The 16088-nt window shown below is 42.0% G+C and overlaps 1 protein-coding gene across 1 annotated transcript in view; it reads right to left on the reverse strand.

Moving 5' to 3' along the window:
* Positions 1–12437: 12437 nt before the first annotated feature.
* Positions 12438–16088, reverse strand: part of ube3c (ubiquitin protein ligase E3C) — a 258339-nt gene continuing 254688 nt past the window's right edge. Inside the window, exon 24 of the mRNA XM_068053400.1 lies at positions 12438–13635. Within this exon, the coding sequence (XP_067909501.1) occupies positions 13465–13635 (171 nt within the window). The 3' untranslated portion in view covers positions 12438–13464. The remainder of the gene's footprint in view (positions 13636–16088) is intronic.

Consider the following 16088-nt stretch of genomic DNA (forward strand, 5'->3'; position numbering starts at 1 on the left):
AAAAACAAAATACTGCAATGCACAAATCATTGATGCTGGCAAAGCATGTTGAGAAAGTGAATAATAAAGGAGACGGGATCCTGGGCTTATAAATAGGGGCACAGAATACAAAAGCAAGGAAGTTATGATAAACCTTCATAAAACACTGGTTCAGCCTCAACTGGAGCATTGTGTCCAGCTCTATGTACCAGACTTTAGGAAAGATGTGAAGGCTTTAGAGATGGTGCAGAAAAGATTTATGAGAATGGTTCTGGGGATGAGGAACCTCAGTTATGTGGATAGATTTGAGAAGCTGGGGCTGTTCTCCGTATAAGAGATTAAGAGGAAATTGATTAGAGGTGTTCAAAATCATGAAGGGTCTGGATAGAGTAGATAGGGAGAAACTATTCCTGTTAGTGGAAGGATCTAGAATCAGAGTACACCAATTTAAGGTGAATGGCAAAAGAAGCAACGACAACATGAGGAAAATCTTTTTTAATGCAGCAACTGGTTAGGATCTGGAATGCACTGCCTGAGAGAGCGTGGTGGAGATAGATTCAATCGAGGCCTTCAAAAGAGAATTGGATAATTATTTGCAAAGGAAAAAACTGCAGGGCTTCGGGAAAAAAGGTACAGGAGTGGAATTGGTGAGTTGCTCTTTCAGAGATCCAGCACAGACATGACGGGCCGAATGGCCTCCTGTGCTGTAACCATTCTATGATTCTATGCTGTAAATCTGAAAATAGAAAATTCTGTAAATGCTCAGGTCTGATAGCCTCTGTGGAGATAGCGACAGAGTTAACATTTCAGGTCTGTGGTCTTTCATCAGAACTGGGAAATGTTAGAAATGTAATAGGTCTTGAGTGAGTGAACAGGGAGAGGGTGGGAAGAAGAACAAAGCAGAAGGTCTGTGATCAGATGGAGGACATGCAAACTTAAATGCCAAAAGGTTTCATGGTGCAAGGCCAAAGGTAGTGGTACTGGGACAAGTTAGCAAACAAAATGTGTGTCTAGAAGTAGTGTGATTGGCAAGATTCTGAATAGCTGCTCTCCGAAAGCAAAGGAAATAAGAGAGAAATGAGAGGGGGAAAAAAACAAACCAGAAAATAAAAGCAAAACAAAATGGGGCAGAGGTTAACTCAGTGTTTTGTCCAGAACAGCCCAGTCGAAAGATGAGATGCTGTACCTGGAGCTTACATTGAGCTTTGTTGGAGCACTGCAGCAGGCCAAGGACAGAAAGATCAAACCAGAAGCAAGGTGGAGAACTAAAATGACAGGCAACTAGAAGCTCAGGGTCACACATGGACTAAAGCGGTGTTTCGCAAGGCAGTCACCCAGTCTGCCTTTGATCTCCCCAGTGTAGAGACCACATTGTGAGCAGGAAATACAGTATACTAAATTGAAAAAATTTAGTAAATCACTATTCCACCTGTAAGGACTGTTTGGAGCCTTGGACGATGAGAAGAGAGGAGGTAAAAAGGCAGGTGTTGCCTGTTCTATGGTCGTCCTGGTCTTCAGATGGCAATGACTGTATCTTTTGTGTGCCTCTGTGATGGGGTTCTGGTCTGGCTTCAGTGGATACCCTTTGTCACTTAGGAACCATCCACTGAGCCTGGCAAGTGGGGTGAAGAGTTGAGACATCTGAGACTGCCTCCGTACGGAAGTGTTATGGCAGCTATCCAGGAGCCTGGCACACTTCCATGATCCTTGTGCAACGGTTCTCTTTTTCATACTTCTAGAGAAGCCCATGATGCCCTCCATTTCTGGGGATAGGCCATGAAGTCATAGAAGGAACGAGTCCCTTTGGAATGCTGAAGGAGAAGGGAAAGGAAGATGTGTTTTGTGGTGACCCATCATGCTGGAGGTGGTGACAGAATTGGTGACGAATGATCCATTGAATACGGAGGCTGGTAGGGTGGAAGGTGAGGATAAGGAGGACTATCATAGTTTTGGGAGGGAGGGGAAGGGGTGAGAGCACAAATGTGTGAAATAGAACAGAGATTGCAGCAGCTTTTTCGGGAGCAGAGAGTGAGCGAGTGAGCAGCTGGGAAGGTCAGTTTGAAAGTAAATTTAATTTCCTTTTGTTTTTCGGCGGAGGCCAGGGGGCTGCTGGGTAAGTAAAACACTATATATTTGGGCAGTTTAAAATAACTTTCCTTTCATTGCAGCAGCTTTTTCGGGAGCAGAGAGTGAGCGAGTGAGCAGCTGGGAAGGTCAGTTTGAAAGTAAATTTAATTTCCTTTTGTTTTTCGGCGGAGGCCAGGGGGCTGCTGGGTAAGTAAAACACTATATATTTGGGCGGTTTAAAATAACTTTCCTTTCATTGCAGCAGCTTTTTCGGGAGCAGAGAGTGAGCGAGTGAGCAGCTGGGAAGGTCAGTTTGAAAGTAAATTTAATTTCCTTTTGTTTTTCGGCGGAGGCCAGGGGGCTGCTGGGTAAGTAAAACACTATATATTTGGGCGGTTTAAAATAACTTTCCTTTCATTGCAGCAGCTTTTTCGGGAGCACAGAGTGAGCGAGTGAGCAGCTGGGAAGGTCAGTTTGAAAGTAAATTTAATTTCCTTTTGTTTTTCGGCGGAGGCCAGGGGGCTGCTGGGTAAGTAAAACACTATATATTTGGGCGGTTTAAAATAACTTTCCTTTCATTGCAGCAGCTTTTTCGGGAGCAGAGAGTGAGCGAGTGAGCAGCTGGGAAGGTCAGTTTGAAAGTAAATTTAATTTCCTTTTGTTTTTCGGCGGAGGCCAGGGGGCTGCTGGGTAAGTAAAACACTATATATTTGGGCGGTTTAAAATAACTTTCCTTTCATTGCAGCAGCTTTTTCGGGAGCAGAGAGTGAGCGAGTGAGCAGCTGGGAAGGTCAGTTTGAAAGTAAATTTAATTTCCTTTTGTTTTTCGGCGGAGGCCAGGGGGCTGCTGGGTAAGTAAAACACTATATATTTGGGCGGTTTAAAATAACTTTCCTTTCATTGCAGCAGCTTTTTCGGGAGCACAGAGTGAGCGAGTGAGCAGCTGGGAAGGTCAGTTTGAAAGTAAATTTAATTTCCTTTTGTTTTTTGGCGGAGGCCAGGGGGCTGCTGGGTAAGTAAAACACTATATATTTGGGCGGTTTAAAATAACTTTCCTTTCATTGCAGCAGCTTTTTCGGGAGCAGAGAGTGAGCGAGTGAGCAGCTGGGAAGGTCAATTTGAAAGTAAATTTAATTTCCTTTTGTTTTTTGGCGGAGGCCAGGGGGCTGCTGGGTAAGTAAAACACTATATATTTGGGCGGTTTAAAATAACTTTCCTTTCATTGCAGCAGCTTTTTCGGGAGCACAGAGTGAGCGAGTGAGCAGCTGGGAAGGTCAGTTTGAAAGTAAATTTAATTTCCTTTTGTTTTTCGGCGGAGGCCAGGGGGCTGCTGGGTAAGTAAAACACTATATATTTGGGCGGTTTCTGAACTCGAGACACCACACTTGTCGTGTCTCCCACCCGCCCTCCTCCTCTAACCAAAAAAAAAGGACTCGGTGGGGTGTTTATAAGGTAAGGCTTTTTCGATTTCTCTGGTTTTATTGTGATTGGTAAAAACTTTTCGTTCCTTTTTCATTTAACTAAGTTAAGCTTAAGATTAAAAATGGCAGGAGATCTCAGACCCGTGTCATGCTCCTCTTGCTCAATGTGGGAGCTCAGGGACACGGCTGATGTCCCTGACTCCTTCACGTGCAGGAAGTGTGTCCAACTGCATCTCTTGTTAGACCGCATGATGGCTCTCGAGCTGCGGATGGACTCACTTTGGAGCATGCGCGATGCTGAGGAGGTCGTGGATAGCACGTTTAGTGAATTGGTCACACCGCAGATTAGGATTGCTGAGGGAGAAAGGGAATGGGTGACCAAAAGGCAGAGAAAGAGCAGGAAGGCAGCGCAGGAGTCCCCTGCGGTCATCTCCCTCCAAAACAAGTATACCGTTTTGGATACTGTTGGGGGAGATGGCTCACCAGGGGAAGGCAGCAGTAGCCAGGTCCATGGCACCGTGGCTGGCTCTGCTGTTCAGAAGGGCGGGAAAAAGAGTGGAAGGGCTATAGTCGTAGGGGATTCGATTGTAAGGGGAGTAGATAGGCGGTTCTGTGGTCGAAAACGAGGCTCCCGAATGGTATGTTGCCTCCCAGGTGCACGGGTCAGGGATGTCTCAGATCGGCTGCAGAACATTCTAAAGGGGGAGGGTGAACAGCCAGTTGTCATTGTGCACATAGGCACTAATGATGTAGGTAAAAAACGGGGTGAGGTCCTACAAGCAGAGTTTAGGGAGTTAGGAGCCAAGTTAAAAAGTAGGACCTCAGAGGTAGTAATCTCAGGATTACTACCAGTGCCACGTGATAGTCAGAGTAAAAATGAAAGAATAGTCAGGATGAATGCGTGGCTTGAGAGATGGTGCAGGAAGGAGGGGTTCAGATTTTTGGGACATTGGGACCGGTTCTGGGGGAGGTGGGACTATTACAAATTGGACGGTCTACACCTGGGCCGGACTGGAACCAATGTCCTTGGAGGTGCTTTTGCTAACGCTGTTGGGGAGGGTTTAAACTAATGTGGCAGGGGGATGGGAACCAATTGAGGTCAGTTGACAGTAAGGAGGTAGTAACAAAAGCCTGTAAGGAACTAGATAATGAAGTCAGTGTGACTAAGGGGAAGAACAGGCAGGGAGCAGATGATGAATATAAAGGGACTGGTGGTCTGAGGTGCATTTGTTTTAATGCAAGAAGTGTAGTAGGTAAGGCAGATGAACTTAGGGCTTGGATTAGTACCTGGGAGTATGATGTTATTGCTATTACTGAGACTTGGTTGAGGGAAGGGCATGATTGGCAACTAAATATCCCAGGATATCGATGCTTCAGGCGGGATAGAGAGGGAGGTAAAAGGGGTGGAGGAGTTGCATTACTGGTCAAAGAGGATATCACAGCTGTGCTGAAGGAGGGCACTATGGAGGACTCGAGCAGTGAGGCAATATGGACAGAACTCAGAAATAGGCAGGGTGCGGTAACAATGTTGGGGCTGTACTACAGGCCTCCCAACAGCGAGCGTGAGATAGAGGTACAAATATGTAAACAGATTATGGAAAGATGTAGGAGCAACAGGGTGGTGGTGATAGGAGATTTTAATTTTCCCAACATTGACTGGGATTCGCTTAGGGTTAGAGGTCCAGATGGAGCAGAATTTGTAAGGAGCATCCAGGAAGGTTTTCTAGAGCAGTATGTAAATAGTCCAACTCGGGAAGGGGCCATACTGGACCTGGTGTTGGGGAATGAGCCCGGCCAGGTTGTTGAAGTTTCAGTAGGGGACTACTTTGGGAATAGTGATCACAATTCCGTAAGCTTTAAAATACTCATGGACAAAGACGAGAGTGGTCCTAAAGGAAGAGTGCTAAATTGGGGGAAGGCCAACTATACCAAAATTCGGCAGGAGCTGGGAAATGTAGATTGGGAGCAGCTGTTTGAAGGTAAATCCACATGTGATACGTGGGAGGCTTTTAAAGAGAGGTTGATTAGCGTTCAGGAGAGACATGTTCCTGTGAAAATGAGGGATAGAAATGGCAAGATTAGGGAACCATGGATGACAGGTGAAATTGTGAGACTAGCTAAGAGGAAAAAGGAAGCATACATAAGGTCTAGGCGGCTGATGAAAGACGAAGCTTTGAAAGAATATCGGGAATGTAGGACCAATCTGAAACGAGGAATTAAGAGGGCTAAAAGGGGTCATGAAATATCTTTAGCAAACAGGGTTAAGGAAAATCCCAAAGCCTTTTATTCATATATAAGGAGAAAGAGGGTAACTAGAGAAAGGATTGGCCCACTAAAGGACAAAGGAGGAATGTTATGCTTGGACTCAGAGAAAATGGGTGAGATTCTAAACGAGTACTTTGCATCGGTATTCACCGAGGAGAGGGACATGACGGATGTTGAGGTTAGGAACAGATGTTTGATTACTCTAGGTCAAGTCGGCATAAGGAGGGAGGAAGTGTTGGGTATTCTAAAGGGCATTAAGGTGGACAAGTCCCCAGGTCCGGATGGGATCTATCCCAGGTTACTGAGGGAAGCGAGAGAGGAAATAGCTGGGGCCTTAACAGATATCTTTGCAGCATCCTTAAACACGGGTGAGGTCCCGGAGGACTGGAGAATTGCTAATGTTGTCCCCTTGTTTAAGAAGGGTAGCAGGGATAATCCAGGTAATTATAGATCGGTGAGCCTGACGTCAGTGGTAGGGAAGCTGCTGGAGAAGATACTGAGGGATAGGATCTATTCCCATTTGGAAGAAAATGGGCTCATCAGTGATAGGCAACATGGTTTTGTGCAGGGAAGGTCATGTCTTACCAACTTAATAGAATTCTTTGAGGAAGTGACAAAGTTGATTGATGAGGGAAGGGCTGTCGATGTCATATACATGGACTTCAGTAAGGCGTTTGATAAGGTTCCCCATGGCAGGCTGATGGAGAAAGTGAAGGCGCTTGGGGTCCAAGGTGTACTAGCTAGATGGATAAAGAACTGGCTGGGCAACAGGAGACAGGGAGTAGCAGTAGAGGGGAGTTTCTCAAAATGGAGACGTGTGACCAGTGGTGTTCCACAGGGATCCGTGCTGGGACCACTGTTGTTTGTGATATACATTAATGATTTGGAGCAAAGTATAGGTGGACTGATTAGCAAGTTTGCAGACGACACTAAGATTGGTGGAGTAGCAGATAGTGAAGGGGACTGTCAGAGAATACAGCAGAATATAGATAGATTAGAGAGTTGGGCAGAGAAATGGCAGATGGAGTTCAATCAGGGCAAATGCGAGGTGATGCATTTTGGAAGATCCAATTCAAGAGTGAACTATACAGTAAATGGAAAAGTCCTGGGGAAAATTGATGTCCAGAGAGATTTGGGTGTTCAGGTCCACTGTTCCCTGAAGGTGGCAACGCAGGTAAATAGAGTGGTCAAGAAGGCATACGGCATGCTTTCCTTCATCGGACGGGGCATTGAGTACAAGAGTTGTCAGGTCATGTTACAGTTGTATAGGACTTTGGTTCGGCCACATTTGGAATACTGCGTACAGTTCTGGTCGCCACATTATCAAAAGGATGTGGATGCTTTGGAGAGGGTGCAGAGGAGGTTCACCAGGATGTTGCCTGGTATGGAGGGCGCTAGCTATGAAGAGAGGTTGAGTAGATTAGGATTATTTTCATTAGAAAGACGGAGGTTGAGGGGGGACCTGATTGAGGTGTACAAAATCATGAGAGGTATCGACAGGGTGGACAGCAAGAGGCTTTTTCCCAAAGTGGGGGTTTCAATTACTAGAGGACACGAGTTCAAAGTGAAAGGGGAAATGTTTAGGGGGGATATGCGTGGAAAGTTCTTTACGCAGAGGGTGGTGGGCACCTGGAACACGTTGCCAGCGGAGGTGGTAGACGCGGGCACGATGGAGTCTTTTAAGATGTATCTAGACAGATACATGAATGGGCAGGAAGAAAAGAGATACAGAACCTTAGAAAATAGGCGACATGTTTAGAGAGAGGATCTGGATCGGCGCAGGCTTGGAGGGCCGAAGGGCCTGTTCCTGTGCTGTAATTATCTTTGTTCTTTGTTCTAGATAGTCGAGGGTTCACGGTCCCTGTCCACGGTTGTGGTGGGGGGGCAGAGTCCTTGGTTCAGGTAAAAGGAAAACATGTCGGAAACACGAGCATGGAAGGTTGCATCGTTCAAACAGATGCAACAGAGACAGAGAAACTGGGAGAATGGAATTAAGTCCTTACAGGAAGCTGGGTGTGGGAAATATAGTCAAGGTAGCTGGGGGAGTCTGTGGGCTTACAGTGAACATTGGTTCATGGCCTATCCCCAGAAATGGAGACAGAAGAGTCAAAGATAGTCCATGTGAAGGCAAGAGAAAAGGGTGGAAATTGGAAGCAAAATTGATGACATTTTCCAGTTCAGGGCAAGAGCAGGAAACTGAGAAATAGCTAAGGGAAGGGGCCTGAGTAGGACAAGAAGAATGTTCCACTTATCTCACAATAAGGCAGGTGAAGCTTGGATACATGCGGGTACTCAAAGCAACACCTTTTATTTGGAGTAAGTGAGCGGAATTGAATAAGTTGTTCAACGTGAGAACAAGTACAACCAGGCAGAGGAGGGTGGTGGTGAATAGGGACTGTTTGGGCCTCTGTTCAAGAAAGCGGAGAGCTCTCAGACTGTCCTGGTGGAGGTGGCCTCCTTCTGTGCTGTGACCATTTTATAGTTCCGTGATCCCAGAGTTGCTTTTATACTAACATAGGCCTCATCAGTAAAGCACCTGATAAAACTTAGTCATGATGTGGTTTAGTTCTTGAAAAAAAACATTGGACTGCTACATACCTTATAGAACATAGAACATTACAGCGCAGTACAGGCCCTTCGGCCCTCGATGTTGCGCCGACCTATCTTTTGCAAATTACATTGTTTCCTGGTTTACATACCTTGCTAAATGACCTGAAATAAAATATGCAAGCTAAATGGTCCTATAAGATTTTAGTTAGAAAGGCTTCTCATTTACATTAACATATATAAAATGTGTCTGTTAAAGTTTTCATTCATAGATGAGAATGAAAGGTGTATTCTTTTGTCTATTTCAGGGTTTCTCGACCTCTTGCTTCTGAGGACTCCCCCTTCCTGTTATAAAAATTCCATGGATCCCCATAACACAGTGCAAGTATTTTTCCTGTTAAACAGTTAAACATTTATTATTTTTATTATACTTACAATTCGAACGCTATCCTCCAGTCTTGCCGCTTCTTGAAGTGTGATTCTATCTTTTCTCCACACTCCAACTGACTAGAGACATTTCACATCATTTTCCTTCCAAATTGCAAGTTTTTTGGACTTTGAGCAAGCATTTTTCTTTAAAATAACATGTATAATTGCGTCCAGTAACATATTTCGAATTGCCAATGGTACAGCAGACAGTAACTCAATTGCAACTTTTCCACTTTTAGAAATTCATTCAAGGAATTACAAAATCATAATATACATACAATATCTTTATTAATGATTTAGTTTAATACAATTCTGTTCCACAGCAACTGAAAAGCCCTTCCTGACCAGTGCTTTTGCACTCAAATAGAACATGCATACAGTGACTCCAAAGACAGATAAATACTTTTACAGATTTTGGGTTTTCGTGCAATGGCTGTGACCATCCGGCACAGGCCTAGCCCTTGCCAGCTGCTGCTTTACGAACATAAAAATAACAAATCTTGACTTGTTCATTGAAGTTTAAAGTGCAGCTGCTTTATTGATAATGTACCACTAAGGGGATGGTTTGTGGTTTGGAATTAGGAAATGAGTGTTTAATATAGTAGAAACATATGAAATTAAATTACTAGGTTCTAGTTTATATTACGACAACGTTTTGGTTTCAGAATAGGATTTTAATCTCACAAACACCAACAGTTTTTCCCAGGATTCTTTCAGATTCTGGATCTGGTTCTTCAGAAACAAGATCGCAATCACAAATGAGAACTGCTAGAAGCTGCAATTTGGACAGCCTGATGATTCATAGAAGCCCATCAAGTTATCAAGACATAGCACAACTGGAAAAACGAAAATTGATTGATTAGGGGAGAGAAGCGGTGCAGAAGAGTGAAATCAGATGCAAGGGGTGGAAACGAGGAGTAATCAGAAGTGCAAAGAGAACAAAGACATGGAGAATTCTGACAACTGATTTGAATCAGGTCACTGGGGGGAAAAAAATGAAGCTTCTCTCTCTCTGGCACCAATTCTCAGTACCGTTCGCTGGGCTAAGATTCAGCGTCTTATCTCCTTGCCCTACCTCCCTTCGGGGCCTTTCTCCACATGCTGTGTCCCAACAGAACACTGCTGCCTTGTGCATGGACCAACTGTTTTTCCTCTTCCCTTCACGCTTCAACCAAAATTTGTGCGAACAGACGCCCAGGCTCGAATTTAGTGCCCCCTTCCGGGAGCAGGCTCAGAGGTGGGAGGAGTGTAAAATCATGGGGCAGGCACCAGACCTGTCACCTACCTGCCACCGCCGCTATTTTACCAGTAGTGCGGGAGGTGGCAAACGGCCTGCCCCTCCTTAGGCCAATTGAGACCCTAATGTGGCCAGTTAATTGCCTGCCACCACTGGTATATTACCAGCAGCAGAGGGGGCCCCCTAGTAATACATGGTGGTCTCCTTGCGGTCTGACCGGGGGCTCCCAGCTAAAACAACTCCACCTGCTTTTCACTCTGACCACCACCCCCACCCCGCCAGAGCCTAGCCGACTGTCCCCGGCGAGGCCTGACCTCCACTTTTTTTTTTGGAGGCTGGCCTCGTGTGGCACTGCTGGGACTAAAGAGCTGCCAGCCCTCTGATTGGCTGACAGCTCTTGGTGGCAGGATTTCCTGCCTCAGAGGGGCAGAAGTCCCAACTGAAGCCGATTAAAGGCCTAAGCTATGTAAAATAGCAGCATAGCTTTCAGGCCCAGTGGAGGTGGGCTCGTCCCCGGCTTTCTAGCCAGTGGGCAGGGCCACTGCTTCACCGTTAAATTCTGGCCCCTGGCTCATATTGAATGGCATTCCTTGATTAATGAGACATCTTGGGCACTGCTTGCCCCAACTCAGATTTTTGGTGCATTATGTTAATTTTTTTCTACACATTTTCTCTTCTCCCAGACCCCCAATTGAGAACCTCTGGTCTATTTCATACTATTTCTTCCAATTTCCCCCTCAAATCTGTAAGATTAGCAAAAACTTGCATTCCTGCAAATTTCAATGTCATTGCATAACATACAAGTTGCAGATAATGTCTTCCACCTTGCTGAATTATTCGTCAAACTAAAAACTAAATGATACACGGACAATCTCAGGTATCAACTAATAAGATTGCACTCTCACTGGAAGCTCATGGAGAAACGAACTCTTTAGACCCCATTCACACAATGCTAAAAGGTAAATGTGCTTGTAGAATTCTTTGAAGAAATGATGAGGATAGATAAGAGATGCAGTGTATACAATTAATAGATTTTAAAAAGCATTCAGTAAGGTTCTACATAACTTCCACTTGCCGTTGGTGCTAAACAGAAATATGGCTACGTGGATATAAAGACAGAAGAGAGCAACAAGTAAAGGACAAGAGTAAATTGAAGCTTCTTGGATTAGAAAGGTGGAGAGTGGTGATTTATAGTATTCAAAAATGATCTGGACTGGTTCAGATGTGCATCCAAAGTCATCTGTAACAATGTGAAAGACATTCTACTTATGATTCAATCCACAAAACCCACAAGTTTAAAGAACTTTAATGGCGTTCATAAGAATGTGAGTAGACCATCTCTTCTCAATCCTTTCCTTCCATTCATTTAGATCATGGCTGAACTGTTCCTCAACTCAATTTACCTGCCTTTGTTTCATATCCATCAAGACCCTTACATAACAAAAATCTATTGGTCTCAATCTTGAACAATTCAATTGTCCGGCGTCCATAGCCTTTTGGGGAAGAGTGTTCCAGATTTCCATGACCCTTGCTATGAAAAAGTACTTCCTAATTTCAGTCTTAAAGGGCTAAACTCTAATTTTAAGCTTATGCCCCTTTGATGTGGATTCCCACAGACAAAATAGTTTCCCCTATCTAATCCCATTATTTTAAACACTGATTTGACCAACTTCTAAACTCAAGGGAATGCAAGCCAAGTTTATGCAACCCATCTTCTATTTAACTTTTTAAGCCATGGTATAGTTGATAAATCTACACTATACTCCCTCCAAAGCAAATATATATATCCTGAGGGCTGATGCTGATATGCAGTACTCCAGATAGTGCCAAGGTTCTTATACAATAGTATCACCTCTGTATTCCAACTACTTTGAGATAGAGGCCAACATTCTATTAGCTTTTTTCAGAATTTATATTCATGGTGTATAGCTGATAATGATACCTGAATCAGTAGGTTTGATCAGATCTAATTTTACAAATCCTGGAAGAATATAGACTTGGAAAATAGAGAAAACAGGAAGGCTGCATCAGAACTGTCCAGTGTAATAAAGGTTTCATAATGCACACATGACTAATGACTGACATTATAAACACATTTACTTGATTGAGAATTGATTCTGGTAAATAGTTTATATGTGAGATCACATTACTGTCTTTGAATCCAGTATTCATTAGCTTTGTAAGTGTAACCTTAGTGTTCCTCAAAACTCTGGACTATTCAAAATAAAGACCATACCCTATGCTTCTTCAGCATTTGTCCCCATAAAAATCCTTTTATTGAATAAAGGATAGATCAGATAAATTTATAAAGATATTTAGTAATTAACCATAGTGTTAAAATACTGTTAGCATCAAAGAAGTTTCTTTACAAAAGAAAACCAGTACCCAGGAGGAGCATCTTTGTTTTCTTTAAACCCTATTTTTACATGTGATCTACAGCAATTAACTTTCATTATGGAATACAAAGTATGCAAATATGTGATACACACCAGTTCCATTATTAAAGTTGGTTTAATAGCTGTTAAACTTATAACTCATTTAACAGTAAGGACCATTCTGATACCACAGAAGTTTAATACACAAGGAAAAACTGTACAGATACAGAACAAAAACATAGTATTCACAGATGCAGAGAAAACATATACGTATTCACATCTCTGTTTACATAAACTGCTGACTAAATCCTGGTCTCAAAAACATTTAACATGGCCTAATGGAGCGATTTGTATGAGCAAGCTTAACCCTATTGCAACCAAGAAAAGTAATCTCCTGTCCACATAATATCTCATCCACCATTAACGCCTCTTATTCAGAATTCACACCACAGTTTTGCAGAAGGGCCATATTAATAGCACGCAATGTCACACCATACAATTTTAATCTAGGCTTTAAATTGCAATTTTGTTTTATTGGGTTCCATACTGGGACATAATTGTGATTTAAAACAAAGATTGTAAGAAATGTGCAACTTTAAAAAAGTTAAATGCAGCATTACATGGTCTATGTGCTTCCACCTAACCATGATGTTAAATGCAAGAAACCAGTATGAAGTTCAAAAAAACTATGTTCGCCACATTTTGCCTTATAAATACAGGCTTCTGGTGAGGCGAGGCCTATTTTAAATGCAAATATCTTCCATTATTATGGCTTGCTTTATTGCCTGTTTTGACCAACACATAACATTTGCTGAATCTTTGGTTAATGTCACCCAGCACAGGCTTATTTTTCCTGTTAATGTATAGTGATGATCTGATCATCACAGCTAAACTGCCTCTTGCCCAGTATGTAGTCTCCATTGTTAGCAATAAAAACTCCCAACTTGTACCCAATTGATCATATATCCATCTGAGCTACAAACATTTGATTAAAAGAAGCCTTATCTTTGCAGTGCACTTCATTAAAACCTCTTCTTGATTCTACACAATTTCAGTTGAAGTCCATTTTGAGAACTTTGATTGTTGATACATGTCTTAAGCACTATCCATCATTCACACAGCTATCAGCAGTGCCATTTTTACTTCAGCTTAGCTCAAAGCCTGCTGCTGATTCAATTGCATAAAGTAATTTACTCCTCATAAGATTTTCATCATAAAACTCTGGAAGTTTCAGAAGGTTCATGCAGGTACTGGCTGTGGGTAATCGCTCCAGGTCAGTTCCTCCATTGTGTATACAAAATGCTGGATACAGTTCCTAAAGAAAAATTAAAAATGGGGTTACACTATATTTCTACAAAGAAAACAATGCTGTCCATTTACAAATAAACCATTATAGCAGTTTTTTTTTTTAAAAAGACAGTAATCCCAGCTAGTTTTACTTCACATCCCCCAAAAAACCCTCCTTCTAGGTGTAGGCAGAGTATGAATAGGAATCAAGATTATAATTTAAACTCTTCAAGAAACATTCTAACATTCTCAGGGGAGCACTACTGATTCAAAAATTAAATTTCAAAGCCTATTACTTATTTAGAACATTGAGTAATGTTCACAGAAGTTGTACAACCAAGTAAAATTTTAGAGATCACTAGTTTAAATAACTTAAAAAGCTTCAACTGTCAAGAAGCAGTTATTTACAAGGTTCCAATTTGGTCCTTTCCCAACAATTGAAGCTGGTTGATCTGGCTACTTTAACATTGAAGATTTGGATGAGGAAGACTATTTAGCTCATTCTAGTTCAGCCATCCTGAAAGATCCTAAATCTCCTCTTGCCACCTCCTCCCAAACATAATGAAGGAACACTACTACATAAATGATTCTAGGGTTTTGCTTACACTAGCTGAAAGTTCATCCTTGCGTTAATTACATTGTGTATGAAGAACAGCATCTTAACTTTGACTTTTACAAATAAGAAATTGTTAATTTTTGTGTGACTATCACTGTTTAGTTTCTAGTGTTCTGGATTTAACTTTTCCCTATTGTTTACTATTGTATATACCTCTACACGATCAGCTCTCAGTTCCTTCATTCAAGGCTAAAAAAAACCCAAGCTTCCATAGTCTTTTCTCAACTTAGACCTTAGATGCTGGGGATCAACCGTGTGGTTGTTTTTTGAATTGTCTCAGAATGTCTGAATATCTCATTGCTTAGAATGAACAGTAGTCATGATGTGGTCTGACAAGAGCTTGTAACAGATGGTATTTATGTAGAGCACATCTTTTCATAGATATTTAATTGCCTCTTTTTTTGTAAACTGATTTGTGGAAGATTTCTGGAAATTGTCAAATCAAATCCATTCCTTCCAGTATATCAATTTATCCCATAATGAAATCCATCTCCTGATGCAAAATCCTCACCAGGTCATCCTTAAAACAGAGGTTCTTCTGTAAATGTTAGAAAAATGGGCTTACCTGAAATGGTCAACCAGATGGCAGATAATCTTAACAGTTAATTTACTACCTGATGAATTTAAAACTTTGGTTAAAAAAAAAATCACCAAGTAAAAACATAGCAATGGTGTTGGAGGACAATGAGATAGCAAAGCCTTGAAAGAGGACTTCCATCTGAAGTTACTGTTGCCAGAGAGCAGTAGCTTTTTCAGGGCTGGTAATGGGACCATAAACGTTTACAGTATAGGTCATTCAGCCCCTCATGTCTGTGCCAGTGCCTTCTGAGAGCTATACAAAGCTAATCCCTCTGCCTGAGTCTCTTCCATATTGCCATTGTGCTTCAAATGTTTATCAGCTCATCCCTTAAAAGATATAATAGCCTCTGCCTCAACCCCTGAGGCAAAGCATTACATAATCTAATAACTCATGCATAAAGAAACTTCTGTTAGCTTCCCTCCACATTCTTACACTCAATTTTAAATGGAAGACCCCTTCATCCCTGACTCCAGACGAAAGTCTTTCCGATTTACTATATCAGAATTTTTTAATCCTCTTCAGCCTTCTTTGTTCCAATTATCCCAGTATTTCAGTCTTTCTTCATAACTTAATTTGAGCAGAGAAATTACAGGACCACAAGAGCAGAACTGCTTGCAATGACTAAACAAGACTACTGCATTACTGCACAATTGCTTATTTAGCTATGTATAGAACCTCTAACCAAATATCATTTTTTTTTAGAAAAAAGGAAGGTGTGTCTGCAAATACGTGTTATCAGTTCCTTGGTGGCTGCTTCAGCCCAATCGCATTTTGTGATAAACAATCACGTTTACCTAGTTGAATGCAAAAGGCTAGTTTATTCATTTATCAAACTCAGGAAAACAGTATTTTATGAATATTGCTCAATGAAATATGTAAAAATATTAAGGGTCCAATTACAGTTCAGCATCAATGCAATTTATGAGCAAAAATGGCTAATTTCTTCAGAACAGAATTTGTAAGGCAAAAATTAAAAATGAATACCTACAGGTACAGTTTATACAGACTGCATGATTAGGAATTCTGGATTTCCCATAATATCCTGCAGCTCCTTAGCCTTTAAAACACAGTCATGACTCCTGCTCAGATAGCGTCTTAATAATTCTTGTAAAAAGGATCATAAACTCTTATGCAAAATTAAATGATACTTCGCAGAAATTTGCAGTTGGCAGGGGTATTGTCAATTTATTCAGTGATCCTAATGTACAGCAGAGACTTAGCAATTTAAGGCTGTGGTGAAATGGCCCCCTTGAACTTTCCTAACAACCACCCATTTTTCTGCCTA

Source organism: Heterodontus francisci, chromosome 2 (genome assembly GCF_036365525.1).
Source record: "Heterodontus francisci isolate sHetFra1 chromosome 2, sHetFra1.hap1, whole genome shotgun sequence".
In the NCBI taxonomy this organism is placed as follows: domain Eukaryota; kingdom Metazoa; phylum Chordata; class Chondrichthyes; order Heterodontiformes; family Heterodontidae; genus Heterodontus; species Heterodontus francisci.